General features: G+C 25.4%; 9 protein-coding genes across 10 annotated transcripts; 7 read left to right on the forward strand and 2 right to left on the reverse strand.

The window, feature by feature from the left end:
- The first annotated feature begins 623 nt into the window (after positions 1 to 623).
- On the forward strand, positions 624 to 1,775 carry LOC122857050. Its single transcript, XM_044159026.1, has 3 exons — positions 624 to 922; positions 1,170 to 1,391; positions 1,469 to 1,775. Exons 1-3 carry the CDS (start codon positions 750 to 752, stop codon positions 1,578 to 1,580), a joined length of 507 nt encoding a protein of 168 aa, XP_044014961.1. The 5' UTR covers positions 624 to 749; the 3' UTR covers positions 1,581 to 1,775.
- A 48-nt stretch (positions 1,776 to 1,823) lies between these two features.
- LOC122857055 (28S ribosomal protein S23, mitochondrial-like) lies at positions 1,824 to 7,909 on the reverse strand. 2 transcript variants are annotated; one of them, XM_044159030.1, is made up of 3 exons: positions 7,778 to 7,909; positions 2,116 to 2,277; positions 1,824 to 2,030 (listed from the first exon to the last, which is right to left on the reverse strand). In XM_044159030.1, exons 1-3 carry the CDS (start codon positions 7,819 to 7,821, stop codon positions 1,937 to 1,939), a joined length of 300 nt encoding a protein of 99 aa, XP_044014965.1. In that variant the 5' UTR covers positions 7,822 to 7,909; the 3' UTR covers positions 1,824 to 1,936. The 2 variants fall into 2 exon arrangements, with proteins under 2 accessions (XP_044014965.1, XP_044014966.1); XM_044159031.1 differs by lacking the exon at positions 7,778 to 7,909 and adding an exon at positions 2,355 to 2,496.
- Positions 7,910 to 8,084: 175 nt separating this feature from the next.
- LOC122857045 (prostaglandin E synthase 2-like) lies at positions 8,085 to 9,694 on the forward strand. Its single transcript, XM_044159021.1, is given in 6 exon segments — positions 8,085 to 8,423; positions 8,539 to 8,613; positions 8,687 to 9,024; positions 9,105 to 9,216; positions 9,286 to 9,415; positions 9,418 to 9,694. Coding segments are annotated over 6 exon segments (1,173 nt in total). The 5' UTR covers positions 8,085 to 8,135; the 3' UTR covers positions 9,648 to 9,694.
- Positions 9,695 to 10,095: 401 nt separating this feature from the next.
- LOC122857042 (protein deltex-like) lies at positions 10,096 to 12,152 on the forward strand. Its single transcript, XM_044159017.1, is given in 4 exon segments — positions 10,096 to 10,532; positions 10,534 to 10,603; positions 10,680 to 11,653; positions 11,723 to 12,152. Coding segments are annotated over 4 exon segments (1,647 nt in total). The 5' UTR covers positions 10,096 to 10,284; the 3' UTR covers positions 12,078 to 12,152.
- A 554-nt stretch (positions 12,153 to 12,706) lies between these two features.
- Positions 12,707 to 13,516, forward strand: LOC122856250. The gene is made up of 4 exons (XM_044157943.1): positions 12,707 to 12,810; positions 12,887 to 13,012; positions 13,107 to 13,247; positions 13,344 to 13,516. Exons 1-4 carry the CDS (start codon positions 12,707 to 12,709, stop codon positions 13,399 to 13,401), a joined length of 429 nt encoding a protein of 142 aa, XP_044013878.1. The 3' UTR covers positions 13,402 to 13,516.
- Positions 13,517 to 14,061: 545 nt separating this feature from the next.
- Positions 14,062 to 15,946, forward strand: LOC122857043 (vacuolar fusion protein CCZ1 homolog). Its single transcript, XM_044159018.1, has 4 exons — positions 14,062 to 14,326; positions 14,403 to 14,500; positions 14,584 to 14,677; positions 14,752 to 15,946. The coding sequence occupies exons 1-4, from the start codon at positions 14,252 to 14,254 to the stop codon at positions 15,844 to 15,846; spliced, it is 1,362 nt and encodes a 453-aa protein (XP_044014953.1). The 5' UTR covers positions 14,062 to 14,251; the 3' UTR covers positions 15,847 to 15,946.
- A 256-nt stretch (positions 15,947 to 16,202) lies between these two features.
- Positions 16,203 to 17,027, forward strand: LOC122857049. Its single transcript, XM_044159025.1, has 4 exons — positions 16,203 to 16,285; positions 16,393 to 16,581; positions 16,676 to 16,840; positions 16,914 to 17,027. Exons 1-4 carry the CDS (start codon positions 16,223 to 16,225, stop codon positions 17,007 to 17,009), a joined length of 513 nt encoding a protein of 170 aa, XP_044014960.1. The 5' UTR covers positions 16,203 to 16,222; the 3' UTR covers positions 17,010 to 17,027.
- Positions 17,028 to 17,056: 29 nt separating this feature from the next.
- On the forward strand, positions 17,057 to 18,544 carry LOC122857044 (polycomb protein eed-B-like). The gene has a single exon (XM_044159019.1). It carries the CDS (start codon positions 17,057 to 17,059, stop codon positions 18,353 to 18,355), a length of 1,299 nt encoding a protein of 432 aa, XP_044014954.1. The 3' UTR covers positions 18,356 to 18,544.
- A 305-nt stretch (positions 18,545 to 18,849) lies between these two features.
- Positions 18,850 to 19,642, reverse strand: LOC122856251. Its single transcript, XM_044157944.1, has 3 exons — positions 19,416 to 19,642; positions 19,126 to 19,317; positions 18,850 to 18,997 (listed from the first exon to the last, which is right to left on the reverse strand). Exons 1-3 carry the CDS (start codon positions 19,577 to 19,579, stop codon positions 18,850 to 18,852), a joined length of 504 nt encoding a protein of 167 aa, XP_044013879.1. The 5' UTR covers positions 19,580 to 19,642.
- Positions 19,643 to 19,880: the final 238 nt, after the last annotated feature.

Raw genomic sequence — 19,880 nt, forward strand, 5'->3', positions numbered from 1 at the left:
TTTTCTTTTTTAACAGAAAAATGTAATGTGGAAGAATTTACTTGATGATGCAGAGACACGTGAATGTTTAATCAATATTGATGATCCAAATTTATCATCAGTAAGTCTTAGAAATATTGTCATCGAGGATAGATAAAATAATATCTAAATAAATAATTATTTATTATAAATGGAAAAAGTTGTAATACTTTTTATCTAAATATAATTTAATAAAAAGTCATTTGTTCAATGTGATTATTTATAGGTATATAATTAATTTAATAATCCAAAGATGAAAAATATGTTAGTAATAATTAAATTTACTAAAGAAAAAAAAAACAAAATGATTAAATAAAATAATAAAAAATTATTTCTTTTTAGTTTTTGTTATTGTTTATTTCAAGCTTAAAAAAAAACAAATTTAAATTTCATTCAATTTCAACTGCGATTACTCTTGACACAGTCTTCTATTTGAGTAATCGAAAAAAATTAATCTTTCATAAATTTTCTGATTGATTTAGTCTGTATAGAGCGTATCTTCTTGCAAATTGCAATACTCCAATAGCCGTTTTCAATTTTTGGAGGTGATCATCTCGAGGTAAAAAAGACACGAATTGTCTATTTGCACGCAGTCCGTGTATGTACGTGTGTGTAACATTTATTTCTTGTAGTTGGCAGTTGGCTAAATGATATAAACAATAATAAATATTGCTACTTGCAGCTACTTGCTCTTTATAATTGTACCATTTGTACCTCAATCATACCTCATTATGATCATTGTATTTTATACCCTTTTGCATTTGGTTGTAAAAAGTCGAAATCTTTTTATTTCTTTCTATCAACAACCATTAATAAATTATGGAAGTGATCATCTCGAGGTAAAAAAGACACAGCAAACATCATCAAAGAAACTTATCATCACGGCTTCTTCAATAACGAAGATGTAAGTAAATATTTTTAAATTTACTAAAATTAAAATAATAGACTTTTTTGTCTTACTGTATTATTTTATAATATGAAAAAATACCTATCACACAACGTGTCAAATTTATGCCTTTTCATATTACAAAAATTAGAGCAGATCTTAATAAACGCCTAAAAGCCGTATTGTAATTTTTTTTTTATTGTAAATATCCGCAAACTTGTAAATAATGTTTATAATGGTTTTTTTTTTTCTCACAAAAAAATAGTGATACTCCAGTTGGTTTACTCACTCGTATTAAACAGCGTTTATGTGACGAGGGAAAACTATCGGAAGATGCACGAAAAATTATTGATGAATATATCGATGATGAAGAAAAATATAACTCTTCAATAGTAAGATGCAAGAAAGACTGGAAGCCTAGGCCAGAACGTACGCCAGAACAATTGAAAATTCTTGAATCAACATGTCAAAAGTCAACTGAATATGAGTGAGTAAATTATTTTAATTTTATAAAAAATTAATATGACAATTAATCACATATTTTATGTATTCGACAAATTACAGGCTGTTTTGTAAAGAGTTAGGACCACATCCAACACTTGATGAGATAAAAGAAAAAGAAAAGCTCAGTGGCGAAGTCCGTGAACTTATCCATCAACTTTATACGAGTCTTTAAAAAATTAATATACTTGTTACATTTTTTTACATAAATAATCCATTTAATTTAATTTAATGGATAATTTATGTATATGGATAAATAAAACAAAAAAATTAAAAAAAAACACTAAATAATCTTATGCTGTATGTTTAAATATTAAATAAAAATTATTCTAGAAAACATTCGTTTATTTTCTAGTTAAAAATGTAAAAATTATGTGTATTATTATTTTTAATGATAGATAAACTAAATAATAGAAAATTATTTATTTTATTTTTTATTGTTTATTCCAAGCTTAAAAAAAAAACAAATTTAAATTTCATTCAACTACAATTACTCTTGACACAGCCTTCTATTTGAGTAATTGAAAAAAATTAATCTTTATCTGAAAACAGCTCCATGTTTATTAGTTTTCTATTGCTTTCTCCAATTTTTTCCACTTTTTCCACACCTTCCTTTTTCTCTTGTCTGAAAACAAAATGACAAAAATTAACAATGCTATTGTTTACTTGTTTCTTATAAAATAATTGTAAAAAATTATTAAAATTCTCACGCTCTGATGATATCTTCTTGGTAAAAAATATCTTTTATTGCTATATTTGGAGCTGGTCTGTCAAATCTGGGTTCTAATTTTGGTGGAAAAGCTTTGTATATATCGTACCATAAAGGTTTATCATCTGGCTTCATAGCACCACCTTTTACTAATAATGTTACTCTAAAACAAAATAAATTATTTATTATTAATTAATAATAGTCACATGTTATGTCAACAATAATAATTTATATAAGTACCTGCTAAAGACTGTTCCAATTTTTTCTAAACGACTTTGTGACATTTTATTGATTAATATTACAATATATCTACAATGTTATAATTGTAATTTTTATTAATTTTATACTCTTTATTATTGTTTTATATTATTGTTTAATTAATTATAACTTGTAGTTATATTTCATGGAGTTTAACACCTCCATGTTATATTTTTATTTTTTTTTTTATCATCACATGTCATCACACATGTTTACGCCATGTTGCTTTTCAAGATGGCGCATTTAAAGTTTCACAATTTTGCCTACAGATGACACTCAAATGCATTTTTTCAGCCTGTTTCAGCCGTAAATTTTTTTTTTATAAAAGGATTGCCTTGTGGAAGGGGAAGCCTGAGGCTTGGGTGGGCTTGGGTGAAGAGAATTGGAGAGAACTTGGTGTTGGTGGAAGTGATTCGTGCATTCATGTCTCTAGTCTTCTAGACACTTCTAGAGTTAACAATCGCTTTGTAGCCACAAACAGCAGCCATTTTTAATTGATCATTGTCGCATAAGAATTATCAGGTAAATACGCAATTACTTCAATTAAATACAATTGAATTGGAATACGTGAATGTTGTGTTGTGTTTTGTTTTAAATTAACGTAAGCAAAGTTATTATTAATATACATAAAAATAAAATTCATCGATAAATATCATCACATAAATATTTCTCCAAAAAGGCAAGCAAGTTTCTTTTTTTTTTTACATTTTTTTTTTTTCTTTGTCTTTCTCTTGGTCTATGAAATAGTTTACAAGAACCAAAAAAAACAGAGAAAAAAATGGATATATAAAATACGTATGTAAAAACGGTGGGCAGCATTTTTTTTTTTTTTTATTGTTTTTTTTTCTTTTTGGTGCAAAATTTAGCGGCGTGCATTTTAAGGTTGATTCCAAGTCCCATCGCCGTACCAATATTTATGCCACAAAGGGCCCGTATATTAATTAATTTTTTATTCCCCGTATCCTAAAATTTTTGTGGCGCCACTGATAAAAAAAAACCAAGTTCTTTAGTAGTATGTGTGTGCGCGGCAACACACTAGCAAACAAAGTTTACGTCGTACGCCAAAACCATGCTTGTGTTCATGTCTGTGTGCCGCGCATCTAGCAAAGTTTAGAAGTTTAAAAGTTAAATATTTATTAAAAGAAAAAGAAGAAAAAATTGAAATAATTATCAAAATTTTGTCTTGTCCAGGGCTACAATCTGATAGTAAATGTAATTTTATTTAATTGTTTATCGATTTGGAGAAATAATTTTTTTTCATGTAACAGTTGTTGGTTTAGATATTTCATAAACAATTGAATGGTAACTTTTAATTGTCAGGTATAGAGATTTTTTTAAATTTATTTATTTATAATAATACGAAAATTGATAAAAATAAGTAAATAATTTCTTGGTAAAAGTGACGTAAATGCCAAGATTAATCATGAGTACACAGTGTTATTGTAACATCAGTGCATAATTATTTTACATTTAATTATTTTAATATAATTTGTGATTTAAAAAAATGAAAATATATTCAAAAGGATCAGACGAATTTTTATATTGCTTGTTATTTTATATAAAAAAAGAAATGAATAAATAAAATGTTGAGTTCATTATTTTGTTGACACTTCACATTTAAATTTATGTCATTAGATAAAACAAAAATAATATTGTTATAATATATTAAATTAACATTGTATTATCGATAATTATTTATAATTAGTATATTTTTTATCTCTAGGTTTTTACTTAATTTAGTTGGTGGTAAGACAATGGATATACCAGAACCATATCAGGAATTGATACCTTTGTACAAAAAGCTTGAAACAAGTTTATCTGTGATCAATGCTGGGAATTCTGCTTATGATGTATCATGTCTCAAATGTTCTGATGTAATCAGAAAATTGAAATATTTAAATTTATTTTTGGAATTGACTGACCTAATTAAATCAGCTGTACCAAAAGGACAATCAACCACGGCTGAAAGAGATTTTTTTCTGGAATGTTATGGTAGAACATCAAATGATTTTCCTGTACGTATATTTACATATCACATTTGGTAATCCAATTTGGTTATAACCCATCCCCATTTTTTAATTCAATTTTTTTATTTTACAGGTACTTTCACCAAGGGAGCCTAAACACAAAATTAAGGATTTAATCAAAAATGTTTTATTCCACGGTCCAGATATTAAAAAACAGCTGGAAATGGAGTTGGAACATTGCCAAGAAGAAGTTAAAGATAATTTGAATGTTATAGAGGTTGCAAAAGTTAAAGCAGCTACCAATTTAGACAAGTACACTCGTGAACTTTCTTTATTTGTTGATTCACACGTAAAATTCATTGATAAATTATCATCAAAAATAAAAAAAAAATAAATTAAATAAAAAAATATCAACGTTATCAATACACAATGAATTATTAAATATAAATAGCTCAAAATATTAAATAATAATAATAATATATCAAATTGTTATTATGTTATAATTATTATTATTATTATATTATTAAATATAAAAAGTATTGATAAAAGTGATATGAATTAATCAAAAATGAAAGAAAAAAAAATTAAATAAAAAAATATCAACGTTATCAATACACAATGAATTATTAAATATAAATAGCTCAAAATATTAAATAATAATAATAATATATCAAATTGTTATTATGTTATGTTTATTATTATTATTTATATCAATAAATATCAAAAGTATTGATAAAAGTGATATGAATTAATCAAAAATGAAAGAAAAAAAAAAATATAAAACGTAATAATAATGATTAATTATTATAATTAAAATAATTAAAATTTTCATGTAATTTTTAATTATCAAGTACAATTTAGTTATAATTAATTAATAAACAATCATTAATAATAATATGTTTTTTATTTCTTAAACAAAGAACCCATATTAATTTTTTTTAATAACAAATAAATTAAAACAGCGAATTTATAACAATATCATCATTAAATTGTTGTAAAATTTTTAATGTTTATATTTACATTAAAAATAAATCACCACCTTTTAAATAAAGAACCTTAGGCACATGCGCGAATATTGAAGCACACAAAAAGGCAAATTCTTGAACAATGCTATTAACTGCTATTAACTAAATTTGAATTTGAAATGTACGGAAGTACGTAGTTTGTTATGGCGGAGAAACAGGAAATAACGGCGACATTGTCAACTAAAATCACTTTTAAAAACTCAGTTGATAAAAAAAAATTATTTTTCCGTTGCTTTTTTAAAAAAAATAATATAATAATTATTAAATAAATCTTCATTTGTTATATTTCATTATAAAAATATAATTAAGTACAAATTTTTTTTCTTTATTTTTTTTTTTTTTTTTTGGTTAATAAAAATTTCATAATATCATTAGATTTTTAAATTTTACAATTACTTTTTCAATTAATTATTTTTTTTATTTATTTCGTTTATTGTGTATCGCCATTTTTATAATTTGTATCACGTGATCTTGAAGAGAGAGACTTGGGGTTGTTTGGAACGTCTCCCACCAGTTCAATACCACTCACAATTGTGTAGTTGTGTACAGTGTAGTTGTGTGTACGTCAAGAAGACTAGAAACAACTAGAAAGATCTTTCCAGTCTTCTTGGTGTACGTATTCTCATATTCTCATAAACACCTCATTGTGATCATTACTAATTTGTATCTACTTGAAGCATTTGGTCGTAAAAAGTGGTGAAGAGTCGAAAACTTTTTATTTCTTTCTATCAATCATTAATAACTTTTTGAAGTGATCATCTCGAGGTCAAAAAGACACAGCATAAGAAACTAATCATCATGTCTTATTCAACAACTAATATGTAAGTAAATTTTTTTTAATATACTTAAGTTTGGACTTTTGTTTTACTGTATTATTTTATAATATGAAAAAATGGCTACCCGCAAGCGAAAGGAGAGGCTACTTCAAGCATTAAAAAAAAAATATCACATAACCTTGAGCAATTTATCACTTTTTTTTTTCTATATTGCCAATATGGCTGCTTTGCTTGGTAGAAAATAGTATTGACATAGATGTTTATCACAACCACGTGTAAAATTTATGGCTATTCATTATTTTTTATTCTAAATAACCGCAAACTTCTAAATAATGTTTATAATGGTTTTTTTTTTCTTTTTTCTTGCAAAAAAATAGTCGTGCTCCAGCTGATATCCTTCGTCATATTCAACAGCGTTTAAGTGACGAGGGGCAACTAACGGACGCTTCACGAAATATTCTTGAAGAATATATAGAAAAAGAAGAAAAATATACTGGTACAATACTACGAAGCAAGAAAGATTGGGAGCCATTACCAGAAGATTCACCGGAAGATTCACTAGAAGAAATGAAAATTGCAAAATTAATAGATGAAAAAGCTACTGAATATAAGTAAGTAAATTATTTTAATTTTATATAAAATTAAAATGTCAATTAATCTATTAATTTATGTATACGAAAAATTACAGGTTATATGGTGAAGAGTTGGGACCACAGCCAACAATCGATCAGATGAAAAAAAAACAAGAGCTCTATGATGAACTCCAACAACTATTACATCAATATTGTTGGAAAAAATAAAGCCATGTACATTATTTTACATTATTTTCAATTTCAAATATCCTTAGACTTGTAAACGATGTTAATAACGTACATGCAGCATTACTGGATCAATTTGACTAGAATGAGAAGCTCTAGAAGAAAAAATTGATATACCTATAATATTTTTTCAATAATAAATAAAACGTTAATGTATATGCGTATGTTTAAATATTAAATAAAAATTATTCTAAAAAACATTCGTTTATTTTCTAGTTAAAAATGTAAAAATGATGTGTATGAATTACTTTTAATGATAGATAAACTAAATAATAGAAAATTATTTTTTTTAGTTTTTATTATTGTTTATTCCAAGCTTAAAAAAAAAAACAGATTTAAATTTCATTCAACTACAATTACTCTTGACACAGCCTTCTATTTGAGTAATTGAAAAAAATTAATCTTTTTCTGAAAACAGCTCCATGTTTATTAGTTTTCTTTTTCTTTCTCCAATTTTTTCCACATTTTCCACACCTTCCTTTTTCTCTTGTCTAAAAACAAAATGACAAAAATTAACAATGCTATTGTTTACTTGTTTTTCTTATAAAATAATTGTAAAAAATTATTAAAATTCTCACGCTCTGATGATATCTTCTTGGTAAAAAATATCTTTTATTGCTATATTTGGAGCTGGTCTGTCAAATCTGGGTTCTAATTTTGGTGGAAAAGCTTTATATATATCAAAATTACAAAAGGTTTATCATCTGGCTTCATAGCACCACCTTTTACTAATAATGTTACTCTAAAACAAAATAAATTATTTATTATTAATTAATAATAGTCACATGTTATGTCAACAATAATAATTTATATAAGTACCTGCTAAAGATTGTTCCAATTTTTTCTAAACGACTTTGTGCCATTTTATTGATTAATATTACAATATATCTACAATGTTATAATTGTAATTTTTATTAATTTTATTCTCTTTATTATTGTTTTATATTATTGTTTAATCAATTATAACTTGTAGTATATTTTTATTTTTTTTTATCATCACACACATGTTTACGCCATGTTGCTTTTCAAGATGGCGCATTTAAAGCTTCACAATTTTGCCTACAGATGACACTCAAATGCATTTTTTCGGCCGTAATTTTTTTTTTTTTTAAAGGATTGCCAATTTTTGCATAATAACAATATACATTATTATTATTGCATATTATTATTTTCAAACATGTCTGTGTTATGCAGATTTTCAAGATTATCTCGTAATTTTTTAATTAAAAACCCAATAATACGTAAAGACAATTTATCAAGAGGTATACGTACTGTTTTACAAGACGAAAAACCATCAAGAGGTATATTAAAAACAAGTTTTATTGGTGGTATTATTGGTGCAGCAATTGGTGTAGGTTATGCATTCAATAAAATCGAGCGTGACAGAAAAAATTTAAAGAATGAAGGACATGAAATACCAATTGAAGTTATTAAATATAAACCAGCTTTTGAAGTTTCTCGAAAGGTTAATAATAATTAATAATAATTTATATATTTTATTTTTGTTTGTCAACATCTAAGTCTTTATTATAGCTTTGTAAAAACTCATTGTTTATTATGATTTTGTTTTAATTTGTCAGATAGTTTCACCAGTTGATAGTACCGGTTTAAAATTGACACTATTTCAATATCAATCATGTCCTTTTTGCTGCAAGGTAATATTTATTATTAATAACAAATGATTTGTTGATTTTACTTGTTATTAAATTATACATTTTATCCCTCAAGGTAAGAACATTTTTGGATTACTATGGAATATCTTATGATGTCGTTGAAGTAGAGCCTGTATTTAGACCTCAAATAAAATGGTCATCATATAAAAAAGTACCAATATTATTGGCAAAAGTTGACAATGGATATCAGCCACTTAATGATAGTACAATGATTGTATCAGTTTTAGTATCATATTTAAATGATAAAACATATAAAATAAATGAATTAACAACGTTTTATCCAAAAATAGCAATTAATGATGAAAATGGAAAATTCAAAGAAGAAATTGTTAATAAATATTTTTTGATGTATCAAGGATCTGTACCAAAAGACAGAACATTAGATGACATTGTGTAAATATTAATATTTTATTATACTATTTAAGTATTGTTTTATTTATATTAAATTATTTTTTTAATTTATTTATTAACAGTGAAGAAAGAAAATGGAGAAAATGGGCAGATGAAGTATTTGTTCATACATTATCACCAAATGTTTACCGAACAATTAATGAATCATATCAAACATTTAACATATTTTCAGATGTAAGTAGTATTATTTATTAAATATTTATTTATAATAATTTTTTGATATTTAAATTTAAATTTTTACAGGCTGGTAAATGGGACGAATATTTTTCATCTTGGGAAAGATTATTGATGATTAATATTGGTGCATTGGCAATGTATTTTATTGGTAAAAGACTTAAAAAACGTCATCATTTAAAAGATGATGTTAGACAATCATTTATGATGAAATAAATATTTGGATAAATGCAATTAATGCTAGAGGTGGTGTATTTATGGGTGGACAAAATCCAGATTTATCTGATTTAACTGTTTATGGTATATTACGTAGTATTGAAGGTTGTGATGCTTTTAAAGATGCATTTGAAAATACTCAATTAGCTAATTGGTATCAAGCAATGACAGATAAAGTTAAAAATCATGCTGGCAGTAATATGTTGGGTAATTAAAAGTATTTTTAATAATTATAATTTTATCATGTAAATTATTTTTTATTAATAATTTATATACTATTTTTCTTGATTATAACAACAGTCATATAACACTAATTAAATTATTTGTTATATTGTAATTAATTGATGACACAAATAACAAATTGCGCAAAGAGAGAGAGCTGCTTTACATGTAACTACACATGTAAACGTTTTCATAGAATGCAGATGTCTCTTCTCAACATCATCTTCAATGGACCAACCAGGATCCAGCCTCTTCTTGGATGTATGTGTGATATATGTACAAGTGACATTGTTTAGGCCATTGCCACTTTCAACCTGTTTTAACCCTTTATTGCCAAACAAACATTAAATTTAATTTTTAAATCACACAAGTTCAAAAATATAATAATAATATTTCTAAAATTAATAATAATGTATTTTATATAAAAATACTAAATAATAAATAAAAAAATATTTGAGTATAATAATATTTACTAAATAAATAATATTTATTTTTTATTGTAAATTGAAACAAATATGTTCTCACGCTTTTATTGGTAGTTGTATATTTGTGTGTGAATACTTGATGCTGTTGAATAAAGTGTATACATAATTGGGTATAAATAATATATACATAAATTCCATTGTGGAGATGAACGCCCAGGGACAACATCATGTACAAGAACATGGACATGCTGTGGTTGTATGGGAATGGGAAAATCGTCAAGGTAGATGGAGACCATATAATCCAGCAGTATCACAACATCTTGAAAGAGCACATTTTAAAAAATTAACACAAGTTTTTTTAAATGATGCTGATCCAACACTTGATCAATATTATATTAATTTAAAAACAAAAACACAATGTAGTGATGATGGAGAAGAAATACACAATGTTAGGGGAAGAAGAATATGATTGGCATACTTATGATATGGATGTACAATGTCTTATTGAAGAATCATGGGCAATGGTATGTTTATATTTATTTAATGATTTATTTTCTCTATAAAATAATAGTATGAAAATTAATTTTAATATTATTCTAGGGTAATAAAACAATTGATGTATCAAAAACATATCTTGGTTTTCCATATATTATAAATTTTTGTAATTTAACACAAGTTAGATGTTGTTCTGGATATGTTAGACCAATTCGTCGTGTACAACAAGCTCCATATCCACTAGTCAAAGTAACACTTGAAGAATTACAATATGCAACTGGTAAAAAACCATTACCACAATTACAAGTTAAAAATTTAAATAATAAATCAACTCATAAAAAACAACCATGTGGTAGTAGTAAAAAAAATAGTAAAAAAAATAAAAGTAGTGATAATGGAGCAACAAATATTGCACGTGTTATACTGAGTAATTTTAATATTTTTAGTACAAGTAATAAACACAGTATAGATAATAATAATTCAACAACAACAACAACAGCTCCATCAACACAATCATCACAACAAACAACAACAGCAGCAGGAACAACAACAACAACAAGATCACAAATTGATCAACATGCAACATCAAAACAACAAAAAAATTGGGAAAGTTTACTTGATGTTGATTCTAGTAGTACAAAATCTGGACGTCGACCAAGTGTTGATACAGTATCAACATATCTTAGTCATGAAAATCCAATTGATTTACTTGATAGTAGTGTTGGTAGTGATGATGCATTTAAAGATGCTGTTGGTGTTGATGTACATTCAGATGTTATATCACAATATGTTAAAGTTGTAGAAAGTGATGGTACAGATTCATGTCCAGTTTGTCTTGGTACACCAGAACCATTAACTGTTGAATTAACACGTTGTCGTCATAGATTACATCTTGCATGTTTAAATGCAATGTTGAGTTCAAATTGTGTTGCAAATTCAATGTATATACAGTGTCCAGTATGTCGTATGATTTATGGAGAAAAAAGAGGTAATCAACCACCTGGAAGTATGAATTGGACTCGTATATCAAGATCATTACCAGGCTTTCCACATTCACACACAATTCAAATAACATATGAGTTAGTATTTACTTTATTATTATTATTTAATGATGAATGATAAATAATTTAAATTGTTTTAATTTTTAGTATACCATCAGGTATTCAAGGACCAGAACATCCAAATCCAGGACAAACATATTATGCTGTTGGTTTTCCAAGAATATGTTATTTACCTGATAATGATTTAGGACGTCAAGTATTAAGATTATTACAAATTGCATTTGAAAGACGTTTAACATTTACAATTGGTCGTTCAGTTACAACTGGACGTGAAGATGTTGTTACATGGAATGAAATACATCATAAAACTGAACTTGGACATTCAACATCTGGTCATGGTTGGCCAGATATTAGTTATCTTGATCGTACATTATCTGAACTTGCTGCACAAGGTATTACTGAACAATCAGCAGGCATGTCACTATATCAAGAATTACGTTAATTTAAATACACAATACATTAACAAACAACATGGGCATAGCAAAAATATAATTTTATATTTATAATCTTCCATTAGTTTATATTTTTAATAAAAGTATATTATATATATTAATATTTTATTATTATAATCATGTTTATTTCTATTTTATATTTTAGTATTATTCATGTTCGGATATTTTAAATTTATATTGTTTATGTAAACAAAAACTAAAATGAATAAAAAAAATATCAGCAATATTTTTCAATTAATTAACAAAATAGTTTTTCATATTTTTCATATGTTTATTATTATTTTTATTATTTCATATTTGTATGGTGCAGTATGGTGTTTTTTATTTATTTATTTTTTTTTTTTATTTCAAATGATGTACCTGGCGAAAGAATAAGGCGACATGTTTAGCTTAAATATATATTTCTCTTCATGGTTTACATGAAAACTGTTGCCACATTCTTTAGCTGGTTTACCCCTCTATGTATGTTTAGATCACTGACCATGGAGTTTATACACCTCCATGATCACTGACAATAATTCTATTCTGACAACTATTCTGTTCTATCCCACCACGTTGTTGAAGATAATCATCTCTAGGTAAAAAAAAAAAAAAAGACAACATACATAATAAACTTATCATGTCTTCTTTTTCTTCAAATTCAAGTTTTGAAGAAAAAATCGAGGCTGTTTATGAAAAACTTAAAAAAGACAGAGAAGAGGAAGATCAACGTATAGAAGCCAGGTAAGAAATTACATTATTTTCAATTTTACAAATCTTGTTTATAATTGTTTTCTTTTTTTCTGTCAAACAAAAATAGTGGTCGTCTAGATTATTATAGACCACGAAATATTAGTGAAGCTACCATAAAGCATAATCGATTAGTACTAATTAAAAGACACGTAGCAGTAAAACTATTGTTACACAAAAAAGACGATGAAATTCAGTAAGTAAATTACTTTAAGTTTATAAACATTAAAATGACCATAAATCAAAAATTTTTTATTTTACTATATTATTATTTATATTTTAAATTACAGTCGTCACAAACAAAATGAACCAACACCTATGACAGATGCTCATAAAAACAAACTAACAACTCTTCAAAGTGAGCAAATGGCTCTTTTAGTAGAGCTCGCAGCTATTATTAAGCTAAGTCTTGAAGATTCCGCTAAAGTAGCGTAAGAGTTTTATTATTCATAATTTTTAATATCCATTAACTTGTAAACGATATTTATGATTGTTTTTTTTTGTTTTTTATTTTTTCTGTTACAAAGCTATAGAAGAAGAATGCCTCTAAAAACATCAAGCAATTGTGGATGGAAAATTTATTAAATTAAAAAATAAAAAACAACTGAAATATAATTTTTATATAAATAAGCCATTTGATAAATCACATGTAATGCTTGATCAATAACATCAGCAACCCCTCTTTTAGCATAACAATAACTTGATAATAAAAATATTGAAATAATTATTTTTATATCTTGTGATGATTAAATTTAAACTACTAATTAATCATATTTTATAAAAAAAAAACTTTTCATATTTTTGTTTATTTATTATAGTAAATAAATAATTGATAAAAAAATTGTTATTATTTAAATGTTTATTTTCATTTTAAAAACTTATTTATAATGGTAAAAATATAAATAATTTTTTATTAATTATTTTTTAGTGAGTTTTTTTTCAATGAGTCTTGTTGGCATGTTTTTTATATCAACAAAATATATACCTAACAATTAAAATATTTATTTAAAAAAAAAATCTCCTGGAGAGCATTTTTGCTTTCCAGTTGTGCTCCACGATGATTATTTTTTAAATCATCTTGATTAATTAATTTATTCCACACGAGGATTTTATTATGTTTTTTATTTTTAAAATGTGACAGGTGTTTGTTGGCAATAACAAAATATTGTCATATAAAAAAAAAAATTATTGCAAAAAAAAAAAAAAACAATTCTTAATTTAAGAATAACACACCAGCGACAAACAGTTGGATCTTGTTGATATCTATGATAAATAGTTTTCGTCTATTGACTATTCTACTGTACTTGTCAAAATTGACATGTCAAATTTAGATAGGTTACTATCACAAAAATAATATAAACAATTTCATTAAAGTGTTATTAAATATATTTTAGTTAATTCTAGTTATGATATTGAATAAAGTCTTTTTAACAAAATGACTTCTAAACCAGAAATAACATTGGATCATTTTTATATTTTTAATGGCACTTATGCCAAAAAAGAAGGAGATGTGAGTCATTGTTTATGTCAATTGTTTGTTTATTATTTTAATATAATAAAACTAATCAATATCGTTAATTTTTTAGGAAGATAAAAAAATACTCTATTATTATCCAGAAAAAACAGACATTGATTCTAAAATTAAAAATATTGGATTAAGTGAAGCAATCATTAAATTTACAGAGTAATTAAAATAATAATATTTTCAACAATTACATGTGTTTGTGTTTAACAATTAAATTGTATATTTTTGTGATTTTTTTTTAGATCTTTTAATCCTGGTAAATCTTGTGAATTTTGTCATACACACAAAACACGTCAAATATTTTATGAACCTGAGCCTGATTTTTGGATTGTTATGGTAAACAAAAAAAAATAAAAGCTTAATTTATTTATTCATAATAATTTATTAAATAAATATTTATTAATTTGCAGATTGTTGGTGTACCATTTTTAAGAAAATTAAAAGATGGTGTTGAGTATGTTGAATATTATAATGAAGAAGTATCAAATGAAGTTTGTCAAGCAATTGTTAAACAAGCATATATGCAATTTCGTTTATTTATGGGTTCATTTGAAACAATTCTTGATGATCCAAATTGTGGTTCACCAACATTACTCAGACATAAATTAGATTATTTTTTTTCTGATTATTTATTTAATTTAAAATTAAATCATCGTGATATACTTGATGTTTATCAAGGCTTACAATATCTTCCATTAGATAAAACAACATTTTTAGAGGTACAATGTTTTATGAATAAAATAAAAGCAACATTACCACAAGTTAAAAATACAATTTTTTTATATGATAATCAACTTGTATGGAGTGATTTAGAGCTTGAAGATACACAAGTTATATACAATTATTTAACAAGTACACCAATAACACCTAATGCTCATCCAGATGATGATTTATCATGTAATAAATTTGTTAAAAGAAATAATAATCCTGGTGAACAAATTGGTATAACACCAAAATCACCAAAAGTATTTATAAATCATCAAACAAAAAAACCAACATCACTTTATCTTGTTGTTTATAATGCATTAAATTCAACAATATGTTTATTTGTTGATAGTAATACAAGTATTATCATTGAATACTTACAAAATTTAAATACCATTCCAGATTTACAATTTTTAAATGTCATTAATTCAATTGTATTACAAAGTACTAAAAATAATACAAGAATTAAAGATTCTGATCCAAAATATTTATATTTTAATAGTTTAAATTTAGCATATAAAAGTACAATGCATTTAACTAAAAAATTATGTCCTGAGTTACCAACAACAAGTGAAGTTTTACGAGTTATTATTGATATTAATAATGATATTAAACGTATGAATGAAGCTGGTGAAATTGTTATTAAAACAATGAGTGGTTATTGGATTGTTGGAAAATTATCAAATTCAAGAATTTTTTTTGCTGTTATACAAAATAATAATGCTCATTTTATTGAGATTGATGATGAGGTCAAAAATTTATGTAATGAACAATTGAAAAGTATTTTTTTTCAAAAATAATTACAAAAAAATAAAATGTTCTTGTATGTTTATAAATGTTATTATTGGTAATGTTAATTATTAATTTAAAATTAAAATAAATACTACTGCACTAAATGTATGAATCTTGTTTGTTAAATTATTTATTTATTTATAAATATTTAAAGCATTTTTGGTAAAAGTATCTTACTCGGGGAATGAATTAAAAAATTGTTTAGAAATTTCTAAAACAAGTTAGCATAATTATAAACAATTTCTATATTTTAAATAATTAAAATTTTACTTAGGAATTCTTGTTTTTTTATTTTATTGCACCGCATGCAAAATGTATAAAATAATAAATACACATATATATTTTGGTAATTGATAAATTTATAAACCCAAACAAATTGCGCAAATGGCGGGAGCTCTTAGAAATTGCGGTAGCTTGCGAACAAATAATGCCACAATTTCATTTTTGGTATTGTTAATTTAATTATTTAAAAACCATAATAATAATTAATAATATTTAATATATATTATACTATTTATTAAAAACATTTGATAATTAATTATAATTTATTACAGGTTGTAGCAACAAGTGATCTTTGTGATAAAGTTTTTGATGCTCTACATGTAGCAGCTAAAGAAAGAAAGTGCCGAATTGTTGTTCATCAATGTGAATTTATTGCTGAAGTTACAAGACCAAATTTTAATCTTGCTGTTGATTTTATTGTATTTGCAATTGATGGACAAGTCACACAATCAATAGTTGAAGTATGTTTTTAATTTTTATACAACAATATTTTGTATAATTTAACAACATTAAACATAACCTAATTAATTTTTTTGTTTATCATTAATAATTTAGTTGGAAAAAAATATCAGTTTTGTTGATGATGACTATTTTATTTCTGGTAAATCATGCTTGGTTTATTGTCAAGGAAAATTTAATAATCTTGGTGTAATTCTTTATAAAGCACAACAATTGGCTGATAAATACAGTATTCGTAGTTTTTTAACAACAAACATTAACGTAAGTATTTAATTTTTTAAATTACGTTTCTTTAAATTGAAGCATCTTATAATTTTTTATCAATCAATTTCAGGATCTTGATAATTCTCTTGAATTAGCTAAAAAAATATTAAATATATGTGATGGTGTATTGAGTCTTGAGCAAGGATTACCAATTTTTAATATTTAAAACATTTGAATAAATAATAAGTTGAAGAAAAAAAATAAAAAAAAAACATGAAAAAAGTATCAAATAAAAGTACACCAGTGCCTGTGTATACATCAAGTCATGAAGAATCAGAAAATGATAGTGATGAGACAGAATGTAGTATTGGTAGTAATTCAACAGCTGGAACTCATAGAAGTGATACACCAACAACAATAACAACACGTGTACGTAGAAAGGGACGTCGTAGAAGTAAAACAGCAAGTAAACATAAAATAAATAATGATAAACCACTTTATAAATATTGTTGTAATATAAAAGAAGATCATGGACAGCCATTATTTGGTGTACAATTTAATCATCATTTAAAAGAAGGTGAACCAATGATATTTGCATCTGTTGGAAGTAACAGAGTTAGTATTTATGAATGTCCAGAAGGTAGTAATATACGTTTACGTCAATGTTATGCTGATCCAGATACTGAAGAAAATTTTTATACTTGTGCTTGGACATATGAAGATTCTGGTAAACCATTACTTGCTGTTGCTGGTTCAAGAGGTGTTATAAGAGTATTGAGTCCAGTTACAATGACATGTATCAAACATTATATTGGTCATGGACATGCTATTAATGAATTAAAAATACATCCAAAAGATCCAAATATACTTTTATCAGCATCAAAAGATCATGCATTAAGACTATGGAATATTAAATCAGATGTTTGTATTGCAATATTTGGTGGTGTTGAAGGACATCGTGATGAAGTATTATCTGCTGATTTTGATATGAAAGGAGAAAGAATAATATCATGTGGTATGGATCATGCATTAAAATTATGGTCACTTGATAAAACAGATATGCAAGATGCAATACGACAATCATATTTTTTTAATCCAACAAGAAATGGACGTCCATTTGATTCAATATTACAACATTTTCCTGATTTTACAACAAGAGATGTACATAGAAATTATGTTGATTGTGTTAAATGGTATGGTGATTTTATATTAAGTAAATCATGTGAAAATTGTATTGTTTGTTGGAAACCAGGTAGACTTGAAGATACACGTTTAAGAAATAATGAAACAAGTGCAACTGTATTACATCGTTTTGAATTTAAAGAATGTGATATATGGTTTATTAGATTTTCAATGGATTTTTGGCAAAAAACAATTGCACTTGGTAATCAAGTTGGTAGAACATATGTATGGGATTTAGAAGTTGAAGAACCAGGACAAGCAAGATGTTCATCATTACAACATCCAAAATGTACAGCACCAATAAGACAAACAAGTTTAAGTCGTGATGGTTCTGTTTTATTATGTGTATGTGATGATGCTACTATTTGGCGATGGAATCGTAATAATTAATCATCATCATCGTCATTTTTCTTTTTTTTAAATAATAATCATATTCAAAAATAAAAAATTGTATGGAGTGATTTAAAGCTTGAAGATACACAAGTTATTTATAGCTACTTAACAAGTACATCAATAACACTTACTGCTCATGTTTAATTGTTGATAGTAATACAAGCATTATTATTAAATATTTTAATACCATTCCAGATTTACAAATGTTATTAATTCAATTGTATTACAAAGTACTAAAAATAATACAAGAATTAAAGATTTTCATCAAAAATATTTATATTTTAATTGTTTAAATTTTGCATTCTTTTCCATTTCAATCCAGAGACAGTTATAGTTTAATAATTATTGTTGTTATTGTTCAACATTTACCAATTTATAAACATTAAATAAGAATTAATATTTCAACAAAAAAATGTATTTGCATTTAATGATAATTCATCATCACAAGGTATGAAGATTTTTTTTTCATTTTAACATATATTATTGTTATACTAAAAAAAAGATTGTTGCTGGAATACATGCATTTTAAAGTCTTCCGTTCCTGTAAATTTACTGTCTTCCATTTTTGGAAATTCTTCGTATGTTTTTTCATCTGAGTCTGATTCATCTGAGTCCGATTCATCTGTATCTGATTCTTGACTGATTTTTATTTCCATTTGAAAAAGTGAACAAAATTTTTTTGTAACGGAAAAAAAAATAAAAAAAAAATTATAAACATTGTTTACGAGTTTAAGAATATTTAAAATTTAAAATTATGCAATTCTTACGTGTCAAAGTCTGGATAATCAGGCCAGCTGTCGGCTGACCGAAGTTTTGCTGCACCTTTGTCAGAAGATGGACTTATTTTTTTCAGAATGCACAAGTATTCTGCCACAAGAGGTAATTGTTTATCCAAAAGAGCTTGTCTTTCCTTTCTCTGAGGTGATGTTATTACTGAGAATATACCAGATTCGGTCTTGCTGTAATTTGACATATATACATGATAATATATAGTAAAATAAAAAACTTGTGATTTATTGTCATTCTCATATTTATAAAATTAAAATAATTTACTTACTTCAATTCAACTTCATTTTTTCGTAATAATTCGAGTAATTCATTGTGTTTATCACGTTTTTTCATTATTCGAATTTTTTTTATGATACGTTGTATGGGCACTTCAGATGCTGTTTTTTGTTCTTCTTTTTCTTGATTTATAGCTTTATCAAAGACTTTCTTCATACGTTCCGATAGTTCCCCTTTGTCACTTAATATCTGTTGAACTTGACCAAGTGAATCAGCTGAAGAAAGACTTTTTTTTGTAACAAAAAAAAAAAAAAATAATTATATACACATTGTTTACAAGTTTACGAATGAACTTAAAATTAAAAATATTGTAACTCTTACATCAAGCATTAAATGTTTTTATAATCTTTCCTCTTTTTTCATTTTTCGGAGCAAGCTTTGACCCGTAGACCAAAATAGTCAGGACAACAGTCAGCCTTCTTGCTCTTCTTGAGACGCAATGATGGGGTTGAGTCTG

Source organism: Aphidius gifuensis, linkage group LG5, assembly GCF_014905175.1.
Source record: "Aphidius gifuensis isolate YNYX2018 linkage group LG5, ASM1490517v1, whole genome shotgun sequence".
Lineage (NCBI taxonomy): Eukaryota > Metazoa > Arthropoda > Insecta > Hymenoptera > Braconidae > Aphidius > Aphidius gifuensis.

What these genes read in the sequence shown, in the direction of transcription:
- LOC122857050 (XM_044159026.1), top strand. Translation starts at nt 750, where the DNA reads ATGATCATTGTATTTTATACCCTTTTGCATTTGGTTGTAAAAAGTCGA. An exon ending in GCTTCTTCAATAACGAAGAT is followed by an intron (nt 923 to 1,169) that starts GTAAGTAAATAT and finishes ACAAAAAAATAG; the next exon opens with TGATACTCCAGTTGGTTTAC. An exon ending in CAAAAGTCAACTGAATATGA is followed by an intron (nt 1,392 to 1,468) that starts GTGAGTAAATTA and finishes GACAAATTACAG; the next exon opens with GCTGTTTTGTAAAGAGTTAG.
- LOC122857055 (XM_044159030.1), bottom strand. Translation starts at nt 7,821, where the DNA reads ATGGCACAAAGTCGTTTAGAAAAAATTGGAACAATCTTTAGCAG. An exon ending in ATTGGAACAATCTTTAGCAG is followed by an intron (nt 2,278 to 7,777) that starts GTACTTATATAA and finishes ATTTTGTTTTAG; the next exon opens with AGTAACATTATTAGTAAAAG. An exon ending in CAAGAAGATATCATCAGAGC is followed by an intron (nt 2,031 to 2,115) that starts GTGAGAATTTTA and finishes TTTTGTTTTCAG; the next exon opens with ACAAGAGAAAAAGGAAGGTG.
- LOC122856250 (XM_044157943.1), top strand. Translation starts at nt 12,707, where the DNA reads ATGTCTTCTTTTTCTTCAAATTCAAGTTTTGAAGAAAAAATCGAGGCT. An exon ending in AAAAAAGACGATGAAATTCA is followed by an intron (nt 13,013 to 13,106) that starts GTAAGTAAATTA and finishes TTTAAATTACAG; the next exon opens with TCGTCACAAACAAAATGAAC. An exon ending in GAAGATTCCGCTAAAGTAGC is followed by an intron (nt 13,248 to 13,343) that starts GTAAGAGTTTTA and finishes TCTGTTACAAAG; the next exon opens with CTATAGAAGAAGAATGCCTC.
- LOC122857043 (XM_044159018.1), top strand. Translation starts at nt 14,252, where the DNA reads ATGACTTCTAAACCAGAAATAACATTGGATCATTTTTATATTTTTAAT. An exon ending in ATGCCAAAAAAGAAGGAGAT is followed by an intron (nt 14,327 to 14,402) that starts GTGAGTCATTGT and finishes TTAATTTTTTAG; the next exon opens with GAAGATAAAAAAATACTCTA. An exon ending in GCAATCATTAAATTTACAGA is followed by an intron (nt 14,501 to 14,583) that starts GTAATTAAAATA and finishes ATTTTTTTTTAG; the next exon opens with ATCTTTTAATCCTGGTAAAT.
- LOC122857049 (XM_044159025.1), top strand. Translation starts at nt 16,223, where the DNA reads ATGGCGGGAGCTCTTAGAAATTGCGGTAGCTTGCGAACAAATAATGCC. An exon ending in ATGCCACAATTTCATTTTTG is followed by an intron (nt 16,286 to 16,392) that starts GTATTGTTAATT and finishes AATTTATTACAG; the next exon opens with GTTGTAGCAACAAGTGATCT. An exon ending in TCACACAATCAATAGTTGAA is followed by an intron (nt 16,582 to 16,675) that starts GTATGTTTTTAA and finishes TTAATAATTTAG; the next exon opens with TTGGAAAAAAATATCAGTTT.
- LOC122857044 (XM_044159019.1), top strand. Translation starts at nt 17,057, where the DNA reads ATGAAAAAAGTATCAAATAAAAGTACACCAGTGCCTGTGTATACATCA.
- LOC122856251 (XM_044157944.1), bottom strand. Translation starts at nt 19,579, where the DNA reads ATGAAGAAAGTCTTTGATAAAGCTATAAATCAAGAAAAAGAAGAACAA. An exon ending in AAAAATGAAGTTGAATTGAA is followed by an intron (nt 19,318 to 19,415) that starts GTAAGTAAATTA and finishes GTCAAATTACAG; the next exon opens with CAAGACCGAATCTGGTATAT. An exon ending in GATTATCCAGACTTTGACAC is followed by an intron (nt 18,998 to 19,125) that starts GTAAGAATTGCA and finishes AATAAAAATCAG; the next exon opens with TCAAGAATCAGATACAGATG.